The sequence below is a fragment of the Myzus persicae genome, unplaced genomic scaffold (genome assembly GCF_001856785.1).
Source record: "Myzus persicae strain clone G006 unplaced genomic scaffold, MPER_G0061.0, whole genome shotgun sequence".
NCBI classification, from domain to species: domain Eukaryota; kingdom Metazoa; phylum Arthropoda; class Insecta; order Hemiptera; family Aphididae; genus Myzus; species Myzus persicae.
Genome location: NW_019100561.1, coordinates 9,363 through 23,467, shown reverse-complemented (window position 1 = coordinate 23,467; position 14,105 = coordinate 9,363). Strand labels below are relative to the sequence as shown.

Genomic DNA, 14,105 nt, shown 5'->3' with positions numbered 1-14,105 from the left:
GGATCGGCAAGCTACCGAGGAAATCTCGGTGGGCCACTCAAAATATGGGCCAGATATGAGTGTTAAGTGGTAACTTTTTCTTTTTATTGTAATGAGAAATGAGTACAAACATGAGTATAGAAATATATAATTTAATGAAACTCAGTGGGCCGATACCATGACTATCCTGTTACACCGTGACCGACTCGACAAAGGACGAAAACGCAATACGACAGTAGTATACCACTATACCATGGTATAAGGGATGCGTGGACGGAAAAGGACAGATTACTTCTCATTGTATGAGAACGGCATGCAAGAACACAGCGATACGGAACGCAAACAAACGTGAGACATACCACATATTATATAAGATGATAAAATGTATAAATACAGTAACACTCAAAGCAGAATGTGCCACAACAAAATACGAATGCACATTGAAATTAAGATGACACGGCTAAGGCGGACATGTAACAAAAACGGCCATAAACCGTCAGTGTAATTAATAAAACAATACGTGATGCTATACAAAAACGACTGTCGCGACATAGCGACATGGCTGGCATTTGGACGCACACTTGGTCAAGGCAGAAGACTGGACATGACATGTCAATATATTAATATTATGTAGATGTCGTTGATAATGACATCTTGGCCAGGTGCAACGGCCGGTTCGTTTTAGTTCAAATCCGCGATGACGGGTGTATCGCCAGTTGAAGTCATATGCACTACAATGCCTGCGGTGAAATCACGACTTTCCCACTTGATTTTTGTCGGGCCTGCATATTTCAGCTCATTAAAAACGATTGATGCATCCAGTTCCGGATCTACATAGTATATCATAATATTATAACTATTATTAAAGTTCAAATGTGCACCATCGGGCCATGCTCTTGTAGCTCTGTTGTCCGACATTTCTATCTCCATAATATTATGTACCTACATCATACATGGCTACAAATCGATACCCGATATGTGACAACATAATATGTATATGTGCATTGACCATTGATTAAGTTTTTATTTTGAACAATCAACAAATGTGTTCTTATATGATTTAATGAACAACAACAATGATTGTTTTTTTTTTTTAACATTTATTAGAATAATATATACAATCTGTAATAAAGGTAACAATAAGCATATGGGCTAAAAAAATACAATTGTTGTGAATGCGTGAGGTGAGTAGCAATCCAGCGGTAACACTCGACATGATATTAAAGGTTAATTTTACATTACATTATGTACATTTTAGGTTAGGTTTCTTTTTTTTTTCCTTTATTAAGACTTTTCGTTGTTTATTTTTATTTTCCAGTTTGAATACCATACTTCCATCTCATTAAGATGATTTTGTAGATGTTGGCTGGCGACAAGAGGGTTTTCATTAGAGGTGAAGATGATTTTGTCGTCGGCAAATTCAGCAACTGATGTATTAGGAGAAATTGGTTGGTCTGCGGCGTATATGTTATAAAGAATTGGTGACGAAATGGCACCTTGGGGGACGCCCGCTAAGATGGGTGCAAGGTTTGAGAATTCTGAGCCTACTTTAGTCACAAAGTGGCGATTTTCTAGATATGATTTGAAGAATAGGAAGTAGGGAGGAGGGAGAAATTGTTTTAGTTTATACAGAAGTCCAGTGTGCCAGTTTTTTAGTTGTGATCTTTCCTAATGATTATATTATGTTCAAAGTTTCCTCTCGAAAACATTCCATTAAAAAAATTCTTTCTGTTTTAATACCTTTTATAAGTAATTCATAGTTATATCTATGATTTATTTGCATAACATTACATTTTTATATATTATATATAATTGCCAAAGTAGTTTAATTTATTTGTCCTTTATTAAATGTAAATAATGCAATTTATGAACCAGAAAATATATGTTTCTATCTCAATCGTCTACAATAATTTATAGCTATTTTTTGTAATGTTTGATACAGTGAAACCTGTATAAAATGGACAGTCACGGGACCAAAATAATTGCCCGTTGTAGACAGGTTTCAATATATTAATAAAGATTATACCTAATATGTGAATATTATAACATATATATATTATACACATGCATTCTACATTCATATAATTTAAAGCTTTAAGCGGCACAGGAGGTGGCATTGCTAAGGAAAAGATGTACAGAGTCTGACTGCGAACCGATAGAAACAGAATAAGAACGTTTGATACTCGTGGTTATCATTTATACGTATTGCAATTTATATCTGGATATCTTGGACTGTATAAATTCAATAGGCAATTAGCGTTATCGTAATCGGCGATTATGTATTGGTCGTAAAGGTCTATTTACACATAACCGTTCCGTGTCCGTTGCGTTTTCGTAACGTCCGTTCAGTATCAGTGCAAAAGTATTTACACATAACCGTTCCGTGTCCGATCAGTATCCGTTGTCCGTGCCCGTTCAGTGCAGTTAAAACCTAACTACTGAACACACGCACGTTTTTTACATTCCATTTTTCACTGTTGTTTTGGCTTTTGGGTATTTGAAAAAAATTATAATATGACTGGAAGTGTAGACGAATCGCTAGAAGATCTAGCGGTACTTGCCTTGCTGCTGGATGAAGAGGAAAAGAACAACAAATAAAAAAGGATTTGGGTTCATGATTTATGGAAAAAAAGAAAAATTGAAGGCGAATTTGCAACTTTGTATGGAGAGTTGGTAGATCACGAAACAAAATTTTTTGAATATTTTCGAATGTCACAGTACTGTTTTAATTTATTATTAAGTAAAATTGAACATGATATAAAAAAACAAGATACTTTTTGGAGACCAGCAATAACACCAAAAGAACGATTAGCTGTCTGTCTGAGGTATGTATACTGTATAGATAAATATGAACCTACATACAACCAAACTGTATGCAATTACAATTTGACTTAACAATATTATAATTTAATTAATTAATTTGAGAATAATAAAATTAATCATACAATATATTTCTTAATTATATATCTAAAGTAGTGTATAACATTTTAAGCAATTTAAAATTTAAAAAAAAAAAACTTAATAACAATCAATTCAACAAACATCGTATTTAAAAGGTAGGTAATTTTATATTATGTGATATTATTGTATATTATTATCTTTATTTGAAAAATGTGCAAAATATTTAGCAGCTGACTCATTTTCTTCTGGATTTTTGTATAGTTTTGTCTTTGGATGTTTAAATTTATTATTTGACTGTGGTACACACACATTTGCATGTAAATTTGAGTATATTTCTTGCTGCGGTTGTATACTGGTTTGATTTGAAATATTTCGATCAAACTGTGGACGTGAAGATGACAAAGTTGGTATTAACATATCTTGGGTCCTTTGTAAATGTGTAAGATTTTGAGTAATACTCATATATGAACCAATATTTTTGTTGAGAAATGGAGATGGTGGTGGAGATGAATACAGAGTTGAAGTTGGTGTTAAAGTATCGTTTAGCACAGGTACATAAGTAGATTTTTGTGAATTATTTGACACAAATTGATGAACGAACTGTGGAGATGGTGTGGATGAATAATCAGATGTAGTTGGTGAGCTAATATCATGTGGTGTTTCTATAATATTTTTCGTATTACTAATTGAAGCAACGTGACTGACTTGTGGAGAAGGTGGTGAAGAAGAATAATTTGATACACTTGGTGATGGCATCTCTTTCTGTAATTGAGTACTAGGATACGTATTGTGGTTAAGATGTTGTGCAGAACTTGATGGAAAGTTTTGATTAAACTCTCGACTAAACTGTTGCTGAGGTGGTAGCAATTGTGTGGGATATGGTGTCATAAAAGTTGTTTTTTTCTTTTCTTGGTCTACAATCATTTGCATTTCATATTCTTGAACTATAGAAAAAATTTTTGATTTCACTATGTTTAAATAGTATGGCGTAAATGATTTGAGTGTGGGTGAAAGGCCTGCTAAAAAAGCATCAACAGAATGGGTTTGTGTAGTATTAGCTATATCATTTTCTCTTTTTTCCATTATATACTTCATTAAAGTACTCGAAGCCGATTCCGGAGTTTTGGTTGTACGTTTTTTTGTACATTTGCGAACTGCAGATTGATATTCTGGAGTTTTTGGTAATTGATCTTCACCATCTGTATTACCACTAATATTAATCTCAATATTTTGAACTGTGCTAACACTTTCCACATCGTCCTCACTGTTATTACTAGAATTCTCTAAATCATCGTTATTCACATCTTTTAAATTTCCTAAAGTATCCCGCCTCTCTTGTAAATGAGGCTTTAAAAACTGAAGCTGATCATCATATTTATATTTTTTAATTTTTTTAAATGCTTGACCACTTGTTGTTTTTTTAATAGATTTTCGATAGTTATCCCTAATGCTATTCCAGCGAGTTTTGCATATTTTTCCTAAAAAAAGAGATTAAATATCAATTTATATAAAAATTTAAAAAAATATATTTATTTTATAATTCACTGTTTAAAATTATTTTTTTTTTCATTAGATTTTAATTTGATAAATGTTGTCAAAAGTCGAAAAAAAATTGTAACTTTTTATTTTTAAAATGTTTTTAACTGTTATTGTAAAAACATATCAGAAGCCTTGTATTAAAGTTTTACGTTGAAGAAAATCGAAGTAGTTTTTACTGCCCCAAACGGACGATGACATACAAAAATAAAAAAATAAAAAAAACATTATTGTAAATTGAATACATTCATCGCTTCCTCAGAATCTAATATAAGTATAATATATTTATAATTATAAAAAATGTTTGTTTTTTTATTTAGGTTTTTAGCGACAGGAGATTCGTTTAAGACAATTTCCTTCAGTTACCGCCTAGGTCACGCAACAGTTTATAAAATAGTAATTGACACTTGTCAAAGTATAGTAAACAATTTGATGACTGAAGTTATGCCTCAACCAACTGAAGAACGATGGAAACAAATCTCCAATGATTTTTGGAACGTTTGGAATTTTCCTAACTGTTTAGGAGCGCTAGACGGCAAACATGTCACTATCCAAGCTCCAGCAAATTCTGGATCTAATTTTTTTAACTACAAAAAAACGTTTTCAGTTGTTTTGCTAGCATTAGTGGATGCAAATTACAATTTTATAGCAGTAGATGTGGGTGCTTACGGTAAAAACAGCGATGGTGGTATATTGGCACATTCTAATTGAGGAAAATCATTAGAAAATGGTTCATTAAATATTCCTAATGATGAAATTCTACCAAATACCAATATTTCTGCACCGTACGTTATACTAGGCGACGAAGCGTTTCCACTGAAAACGTACTTAATGAGACCGTATCCTGGGAAGCAACTTGACGACTTGTCCAAACGAATTTATAACTATCGTGTTTGTAGAACGCGGAGAGTAGTCGAAAATTGTTTTGGAATTCTAGTACAAAAATTTTGTATTTTTAACAGAAGGATACAGTCTAAACCAGAAAATATGGACTTGCGTTCTTCACAACTATATAAAAAAATACAGCAATTGTACCAATGAAGTTTTTCAAAATATAAATGAACCCGTTTCAAATATTACTCTAAATAATATACCTATGCAAGGCGGTGGAGCTGGACGGGCAGCGTTTGCAACACGAGAATTATATAAAGATTTTTTTAATTCTCCAGCAGGGTCTGTACCGTGGCAAAATGAAAAAATTTAACAACATAAAAACGCATCTATTATTAGGTACTTACTACTATTTAATTTTACTGTGTATTACGTCTTAATATAGGAACTTATTATATTAATTCAGCAAAAATAATAATTATAAGTTATTTTTTAACAGTTGTGTTTTTTAAAATTTAATAACTTAAAGTTTTTTATGTAAATGACATACTATTGTCATTAGCGACTAGCAGTTGTTCATTTCAAATGTGTACCTATATCAATTATTAAAATATAATCTTGAATATGCTATAATATGCTTGTATTAAATTTATCATTTTTACAATTTATTAATTTTTTAAATTAAATAATAATTTAACTATAAATTCTTAATAGTTGTTTAGTAAAAACATGTTATCTATACTAAAAAAATACATAATTAAGTACTAACAAATACCACTTACCTGTTAGATTTATTTCATTTCCAATAGAATTCCAAATTTTGTCTTTATGAGCAGTATCCATATATTTTGGGTGTAAAAGGTCGTATAATTCTATATGAGAACGAACCATTTCTATAATTTTTTCGTCGGCATTGGTACACATGATTTCAGATTTTGGTGTATAAGTTTTTGAAAAAAACAACTTTTTAATAACTTTTTAAACTTTTTTAAATTTTACAAATACGTCTTGCGAGTAAGTAAGAACAAACCGATCAAGCTGTCAATTGGCAGTTTGGCACTGACGGTTGTTTACACTGTTCCGTATTTTTCATATCCGTATCAGTGAAATTCCCCAAAACATTGTCTCCGACAAATCTAAAATTACGGACACGGAACGGATACTGAACGGACATGTGTAAACATGCCCATTTCATAACAAGTAAACAAATTTAAAACGCCGGACACGGAACGGACGGCACGGACACGGAACGGTTATGTGTAAATACATGATTCACACTAGTCAAACACGTACCGACAGACACCGTACCGTACCGTTCCGGAAAATATTTTAATATTTGTTTAAATACAGTGATTCACATTTAAACGTTTCCGTTCCGTTCATACACGTAGCGAACCGACAGAGTCCGTCCGGCATTCCGCGCGAGAATGTTTTGTCGGGACGGCACGTGTCTGATCCGGTCTGAACAGGTCTGTATGATAAGTGTGAATGAGCAACAGACATAATATTATAATATCCGTCTGCTGTCATTCACTGGAAAATTGTTCGCAGTCACATACTTTTGAAGTTCTTACATATTATATAAACTTCTCATTTTTTTCACTTTTTTTAAATTTTTCACACGTGATGAATTTAGAGTTATTAATTGAACTCGTTAGAGATCAAGAATGTCTCTATGCATTGTCACACAAAAAATATAGTGACCATGTGTACAAAGAATCCTGCTGGAAAAACATTTCTACTTCTATAGGCATACCTGGTAATATTAACTAAAATATATATTACATTAATTTCGCACATTTTCGTGATTTTTACGTATTTTGTCAAAATTCAAACTTGATATTCATATAAAAAATTGTGATTATGTATTAATATTTTTCAATTGGCATTGTAACAATTTATTAGGAGCCTAGTATTTTCAAGCTTTTTGACCTAACGAATTAATTTTAGGGGAACGAGGTGACCGAGTGGTCTGACGCGTCCGCTGCGACGCAGCCGATCGCGGTTCGATCCTCGGCCACCGGGCGGCATTTTTCTCTGGACAAGTCGCGGTGACCGGAGAACAAGTGCCGCCAAAAAATAAAAAAGGAAGATTTTAAGAAAGAGTCTAGGAAAGATGAAGTGTTAAGCCAAATTGTCAATTATTTAAGTACTGGTTGGCCAAACAAATGCAATCATGGTGGTGAATTGAAGCATTATTTCAAACTAAGAAATGAATTAATATTAGAAGATGACTTAATATATTTTGGAATGAGGTTAGTAGTACCTAAAATGTTAAGAAGTTATGTTATTAAAATGCTACATAGTACACATCTAGGCATGACAAAAACCTGGTTGATGGCTAAACAGTTATTTTATTGGCCCTGCATGAAAAAAGATATAGAAAGCTTTATAGAGTCATGTAATGTTTGTTTAAAATTTAGCTGTTCTAAGGTAAAAGAGCCGATGCTATGTCATGATATTCCTGAACTACCTTATACAAAAATTGGTATGGATATTGCACAGTTCCAAGGAAAAAATTATATAGTAGTTAATGATTACTTTTCTAGATGGCTAGAGGTGGAAGAAATCAGAGGTAAAACTACTAGTGATGTTGTTGAAAAACTTAAAAAAATATTTAGTAGGTTTGGTATACCCAAAAATATTGTTGCTGACAATAATCCGTTTAACAGTATAGAATTTATAAATTTTTGTAAACAGTGGGATATACAATTAATTACATCCAGTCCATACTTTCATCAAAGCAATGGCTTGGCTGAAAAATCGGTAGACATAGTTAAGGGCATGTTAAAAAAAATTGGTGAAGAAGGTGGTGATCTGAACATATACTTACTAAATTACAGAAACACACCTATAACAGGTCTAAATTATTCACCTGCTCAGCTGTTGCAAAGTAGAAGATTAAGGTCTTTAGTAAATAACTTTAATGAAGAATGTTTAAAACCAATAGTTGTTGATGCTAGGGAGGAAATAATTAAAAATAAAAATAAACAGATAATGAACTATAATAAAAATGCAGGAAAGGAAGAAAAAGAGTTTTATGTAGGTCAGAAAGTCTACATTCAAAATGCACTTAACAAAAAGTGGTTCCCAGGTATAATTGTTAACAAAACAAAGTACCCTAGATCTTATATAGTCAAAGATGTGAATGATAAAATACTGAGGCGCAATTCAAAGTTCATTAAAAAAGTTAAAGATTATGATTTAGTTAATGGTTTTGATGATGAGATTAATATGGGTGAGAAAAAAGATAACATTCTAGCTGAAAAAGAAAAAAATAATATTAATGTGCAAGAAAAAAGAGACAGTAATATTACAAGGTATGGTCGCAAAATTAAAAAAGTTGAGAGATATGGTTATAATAAGTTCTAAGAACAATGCATGATTTAGAATTTTGTAACATGTCAATATATTNCATGATTCACACTAGTCAAACACGTACCGACAGACACCGTACCGTACCGTTCCGGAAAATATTTTAATATTTGTTTAAATACAGTGATTCACATTTAAACGTTTCCGTTCCGTTCATACACGTAGCGAACCGACAGAGTCTGTCCGGCATTCCGCGCGAGAATGTTTTGTCGGGACGGCACGTGTCTGATCCGGTCTGAACAGGTCTGTATGATAAGTGTGAATGAGCAACAGACATAATATTATAATATCCGTCTGCTGTCATTCACTGGAAAATTGTTCGCAGTCACATACTTTTGAAGTTCTTACATATTATATAAACTTCTCATTTTTTTCACTTTTTTTAAATTTTTCACACGTGATGAATTTAGAGTTATTAATTGAACTCGTTAGAGATCAAGAATGTCTCTATGCATTGTCACACAAAAAATATAGTGACCATGTGTACAAAGAATCCTGCTGGAAAAACATTTCTACTTCTATAGGCATACCTGGTAATATTAACTAAAATATATATTACATTAATTTCGCACATTTTCGTGATTTTTACGTATTTTGTCAAAATTCAAACTTGATATTCATATAAAAAATTGTGATTATGTATTTTTAATATTTTTCAATTGGCATTGTAACAATTTATTAGGAGCCTAGTATTTTCAAGCTTTTTGACCTAACGAATTAATTTTAAAATACATTTTATCGAGTTGTAATTAAAATGACCGTTAACAACTCAAAACTAGTCAAAAAATGTTGAACATTTTATGATGTATAGGAAAATCTCAGAATAGATTAAATTAACTTAAATATTAACAAGAAATATAAAAAAACGTTGTACATATATGATATAGATAAATGATTTTATTAAGTTAATTTATTCGTATAGACACATTATTAATAATTAATAGTATTAAGTTTTTAATAAGTATTTAAAAGTACATAAACTTATCAAAATTGATTAGTTCCAATCGATTTGACCTGCAGGTGAATTAAAAAATTGTTTGAATTTTTCTCTCACTTCAAAGGCTACTTGTGGTGCGCTTCCTCCTTGATTTGGAATATTTGTAATATGTCTAGGTAGTTGTTCGGACATTGATGATACAAATTGATTTTCATTACCACTTTTTATGAAGTTATGTAAAATGCACGTAGTGAAAATTATTTTATCCGCATTTTCCGGTAATGATTTTAAGCGTCTTTGGTATACACGAAATTTTTGTGATAGCTGACCAAATGCATCCTCTACAACCTTTCTCGCACGTGATAGTCGCTCGTTGAATATTTTTTTAGTTTCATCACTGTGAATTTGTATGCCGGGGTATGGTCTTAAAATATAACTTTTTAAAGGAAATGCCTCATCTCCTATCATTACGTATGGTAAAATCTCACTTGTTTCTGGTTGAGTTCGACCATTGGGTATATTAAATTTATTTTTTTCAAAAGCTTTACCCATTTTTGAACTGGAAAAAATTCCGCCATCACTACTTTTCCCATAAGCCCCAATATCTACAGCAATAAATTTATACTTCGCATCAACCAAAGCCATTAAAACGATTGAAAATGTTTTCTTGTAATTAAAATAAAGTGAACCACTATTTGGTGGAGCTTCAATGACAACATGTTTGCCGTCTAATGCACCAATGCAATTGGGAAAATTCCATACTTCCCAAAACTCATTAGATATGGTTTTCCAATCATCTTCATTTGGTATTGGCATACATTCTTCTTTCAAGTTAGAAATAATAGCATTACAAACTTCTAAAACAATTGTTTGAACAGTTGAATGTCCTAAACGGTAACTAAAAGAGATGGTTTGAAAAGAATCTCCGGTTTCCAGAAATCTATAAAAGAAAACAATTACTTTAAAACTAAAATTAATAAAATCTAAAAAATTGCTTTTTATTGTAAACAAATGTGAAATGGCATCCTTCTACTCCTACATACCAAAATTATATTATTGCTAAAAAGTTTTCAGAATTTTTGTAGGTATGCAATTTTATAACTTTGAAACTAAACATTCGAAATTAGTTAATAAAACAATAAAATAGTAACATTTTAAATATTGTGTAATTCATATTTATATAGTAAATGATTGCAAGAAAACATGGAACAATTTGAGGGACGCATTTAGAAGGGCAATGAAAAAATCACAAACGACATCTGGCCAATCAGCAAAACACATAAAAAAGTGGAAATATGAAGAAGAAATGTCCTTTTTACGGCCTCATATGAGAGAAAGGGATACTATAAGTTCCTTAAATACCCTTAGTGACGTAGAAAATGAAACAAATGACGAAAGCGGAATAGTTGAGGTGGAAGAAGCTGATAATGACTTAGATATAACTTCACCTATAACATATTTAACTAATACTGAATCTCCGACCACTTTATCTTCTAAAAATAAAGTACACAGTGAAAAATTATCTTTAGGACAAAAAGAATTAAATAAGACAAATATGCGTAAACGGAAACAGCCTACAGAATCAGCTTCTGCGACATTAATGGAGTATATTATAAAAACAAAAGAAAAAAATAAGGAAACTGAAACTGAAAAAGATGGTTTAGATCTTTTTTTTTTAAGTATGGCTTCAACAGTAAAAAAATTTACGCCATATAATCAAAGTTTAGCAAAAGCCAAAATATTTTCTATTGTCTCTGATTTGGAATTTAATGAACTTAAATCTAGCCAAGAACAACAATTTCAATCCGGAAATACACCATCGTCAGCATTCATACCACCCACAATCAACCCAAGTTCCACAACCATACCTACATCCACTACATGAAATATCTAACCCTATTATTCAAAATATACAATATGATTCAACAGCTTCATCATCATCATGTGGTAGTTATTTACATGCATTTTCTCCCGATGATAATCAAAACTAAATTTAATACAGTTAATTCTATTTAAATTTTAAGTAAGTTTGTTAGTTTTTTTTCATCCTAAAGGATATCTTCAAGAATTTATTTTTATTTTATTTTCACTATATATAGTGTTTGTTAAATTTAAAAATAAAATAAGGTGGTACCTACGTAAAAAGTTATTTTTGGATTTTTAATTGAAGTTTATTATGTTATTTTTTTTTTTTCGTTTCTTTTGATAGTATAGTATAGTATAGTTATTTTTATACTTTTTTGGAGATTGCCATAAATTGTTGTAATATTTTTTAAATTTATTAATAAATTTAACAATTTAGAATTCATTATATCTTAAAGTATCCGTAATTAATTTGTTAAAAAATTCATACTTTCTTACCTTAAACATACAGCTAGTTTTTCTCTTGGTGATATGGCTTTACGAAAACTTGTATTTTTTTTTCTATTTGTAGTTTTAACTTTTGATAGGAGTACATTAAATTGAATTTTTGTCATACGGAAGTATTTAAAAAATTTTTCTTCGTGGTCAGTTAATTGTTTTTACAAAGTTATGTATTCACCTTCGATGTGCCGTTTTAACAAAATATCATGAACCCATGTTCTTCGTTGCACATTCCTTTCTTCTTCTTCGTCTAGTGCAATAGCAATCATTGCCAAATCGCAGGTAGTAAAATTTTTAAACATATTTCAAACTTAAAATATAAAAAAAGGAGAAAAGAGGGAAACTTGTATTGTCACTTTACGTTGTTGTAACGAAAATGTAGGTATGGGAGCAGTAATAAGTATAGTTTATTTGAACTGTACGGTACGGTGTCTGTCGGTGCGTGTCTGAATAGTATGAATTGACCATGTCTGTATCGGAACGGTACGGTACGGTGTCTGTCGGTACGTGTCTGACTAGTGTGAATCATGCTTTATGCGGTATGTAAGAAGAACCTCCTTGCCTACGTTACCACAGTCGTTACCAGAGTTAGGTTCACGGTTTGACAACGGTGAACTAAATCGATTCTCATGCTGTAATAGCCCTATATTTCGTGGTTGTGTTCGTGATATTGAAGGTAAAAATATAAATATTTAATTATATAGGCTTAATAGGTAGGTAATAAATTTATATTTGGTCCTCCACTCGAGTTAATTTGGTATATCACAAAATCACTATTTTAATCCGTTTTAATTAATAGGGAAAAATAATGTAATATTGGCTTGTCCACAACTAGTTCGTGAAGTTCTCGAGAAAAACATTCGGGAAATCCATGTTGACGCCACATTTAAAATTGTTCCCTCAAACATGGGAAAACAAATGCTTAGTGTCCATTGCATGGTAGATAATTATGTGTTACTTTTATTTAATTAACATTTAATGCAATTGAATTGGTATTTAGTATTTATACTATATAAAAAATATACTTAATACAATTTGTTTTGTAGTCTACTCCAATAGCATATTATGTATTGATTGAGGCCAAAACGAGAATTTCATACCAGTGTGTTTTTGATTTTTTGAAATCAAACTTATTTCCTAACCTTTCTCCGGAGATAATCATTACCGATTATGAGACTGCCCTCAGAGATTCTTTATCATCATGTTTTAGAGGCAGAGAAACAAGAGCTGTGGGTTGCTGGTTTCACTACAACCAAGTAAATATTTACATAACAATAATTTCTTAAGGCAGAACAAATAAATTATAATTTAATAACTACATATTTATATAGATAGTATATAATGTATAAATGTATAATATTATATAGTTAAAATTCTTATTTATCAATATAGGTATTTAATCCAACCAAATAAACTTGTTATAAATATGAAGGCTGTTTCAATGAATTGCATGATGCAAAATTTATCATTAGAAATTATGAAAAATAGAGTGAATTGTTTCATTTGAAAGTTTTTTTAAAAATTTTATCGCACTGTAATACATATTATTATACACATTACAAAGCTAATTTTATTTTTTTGTATAAGTGTTTGAGTGTTTTTTTATAAAAATATTTTGATTCAAATAGGAGTCTATACTTTAAAATTGTCTTAGGTGGTGCTTAGTGCATTACATTTTTAAATAATCATAAAAAATGTCCTTTTCAACACTTTTTGATTTAGAACAGTAAAATGTTTACATCCTGTACATATTTCTATTAAATTTTGATACTTATGTATGAAGTATTAATGTATTAAATGAAAACATTTAATCTAAATATATTTATTTTATAAATTGAATATATGCTGTATGGACGAAAATGAAATCATTGGGTAGGTCTTTCTCAAAGTGGGCGATAGCGCCCCCCTGTGGGCGTGGGTGAAACACGATTGCGGACGCTTCACCTTTTTTGCAACACGATTGCGGACGATCATTATAGAACAAAAGGTCTTATGTTGCATCCGAAAAATGACACGACTGCGGTCGAAATTTAATGAAACGTTGCCAAGTTGTGCGACGCGGTCTACCAAGCCCAAATATTATCAATTTTATAAAAGTTCTTAACAACACAGTTAAAAATTGAAAATCAAAAAAAGTAAAAAACAAGTGCTCAATATAATAATATAATATAAACATTTAAAG

General features: G+C 31.0%; 3 protein-coding genes across 3 annotated transcripts; 1 reads left to right on the top strand and 2 right to left on the bottom strand.

Annotated features, from left to right (window-relative positions):
• Positions 1-3,048: 3,048 nt before the first annotated feature.
• LOC111033212 lies at positions 3,049-6,256 on the bottom strand. Its single transcript, XM_022313857.1, has 2 exons — positions 6,030-6,256; positions 3,049-4,358 (listed from the first exon to the last, which is right to left on the bottom strand). Exons 1-2 carry the CDS (start codon positions 6,169-6,171, stop codon positions 3,061-3,063), a joined length of 1,440 nt encoding a protein of 479 aa, XP_022169549.1. The 5' UTR covers positions 6,172-6,256; the 3' UTR covers positions 3,049-3,060.
• Positions 6,257-7,566: 1,310 nt separating this feature from the next.
• Positions 7,567-8,619, top strand: LOC111033202 (uncharacterized protein K02A2.6-like). The gene is made up of 3 exons (XM_022313846.1): positions 7,567-7,893; positions 7,948-8,160; positions 8,242-8,619. The coding sequence occupies exons 1-3, from the start codon at positions 7,567-7,569 to the stop codon at positions 8,617-8,619; spliced, it is 918 nt and encodes a 305-aa protein (XP_022169538.1).
• Positions 8,620-9,616: 997 nt separating this feature from the next.
• Positions 9,617-10,818, bottom strand: LOC111033192 (protein ALP1-like). Its single transcript, XM_022313834.1, has 2 exons — positions 10,814-10,818; positions 9,617-10,499 (listed from the first exon to the last, which is right to left on the bottom strand). The coding sequence occupies exons 1-2, from the start codon at positions 10,816-10,818 to the stop codon at positions 9,617-9,619; spliced, it is 888 nt and encodes a 295-aa protein (XP_022169526.1).
• Positions 10,819-14,105: the final 3,287 nt, after the last annotated feature.

Bases quoted from the DNA above. Each gene is read 5' to 3' on its own strand.
- LOC111033212 (XM_022313857.1), bottom strand. From the start codon at position 6,171: ATGTGTACCAATGCCGACGAAAAAATTATAGAAATGGTTCGTTCTCAT. The intron at 4,359-6,029 runs GTAAGTGGTATT...CTCTTTTTTTAG, and splicing joins AAATGAAATAAATCTAACAG to GAAAAATATGCAAAACTCGC.
- LOC111033202 (XM_022313846.1), top strand. From the start codon at position 7,567: ATGACAAAAACCTGGTTGATGGCTAAACAGTTATTTTATTGGCCCTGC. The intron at 7,894-7,947 runs GTTGCTGACAAT...TTTTGTAAACAG, and splicing joins TTGGTATACCCAAAAATATT to TGGGATATACAATTAATTAC. The intron at 8,161-8,241 runs GTAAATAACTTT...AAAAATAAACAG, and splicing joins GTAGAAGATTAAGGTCTTTA to ATAATGAACTATAATAAAAA.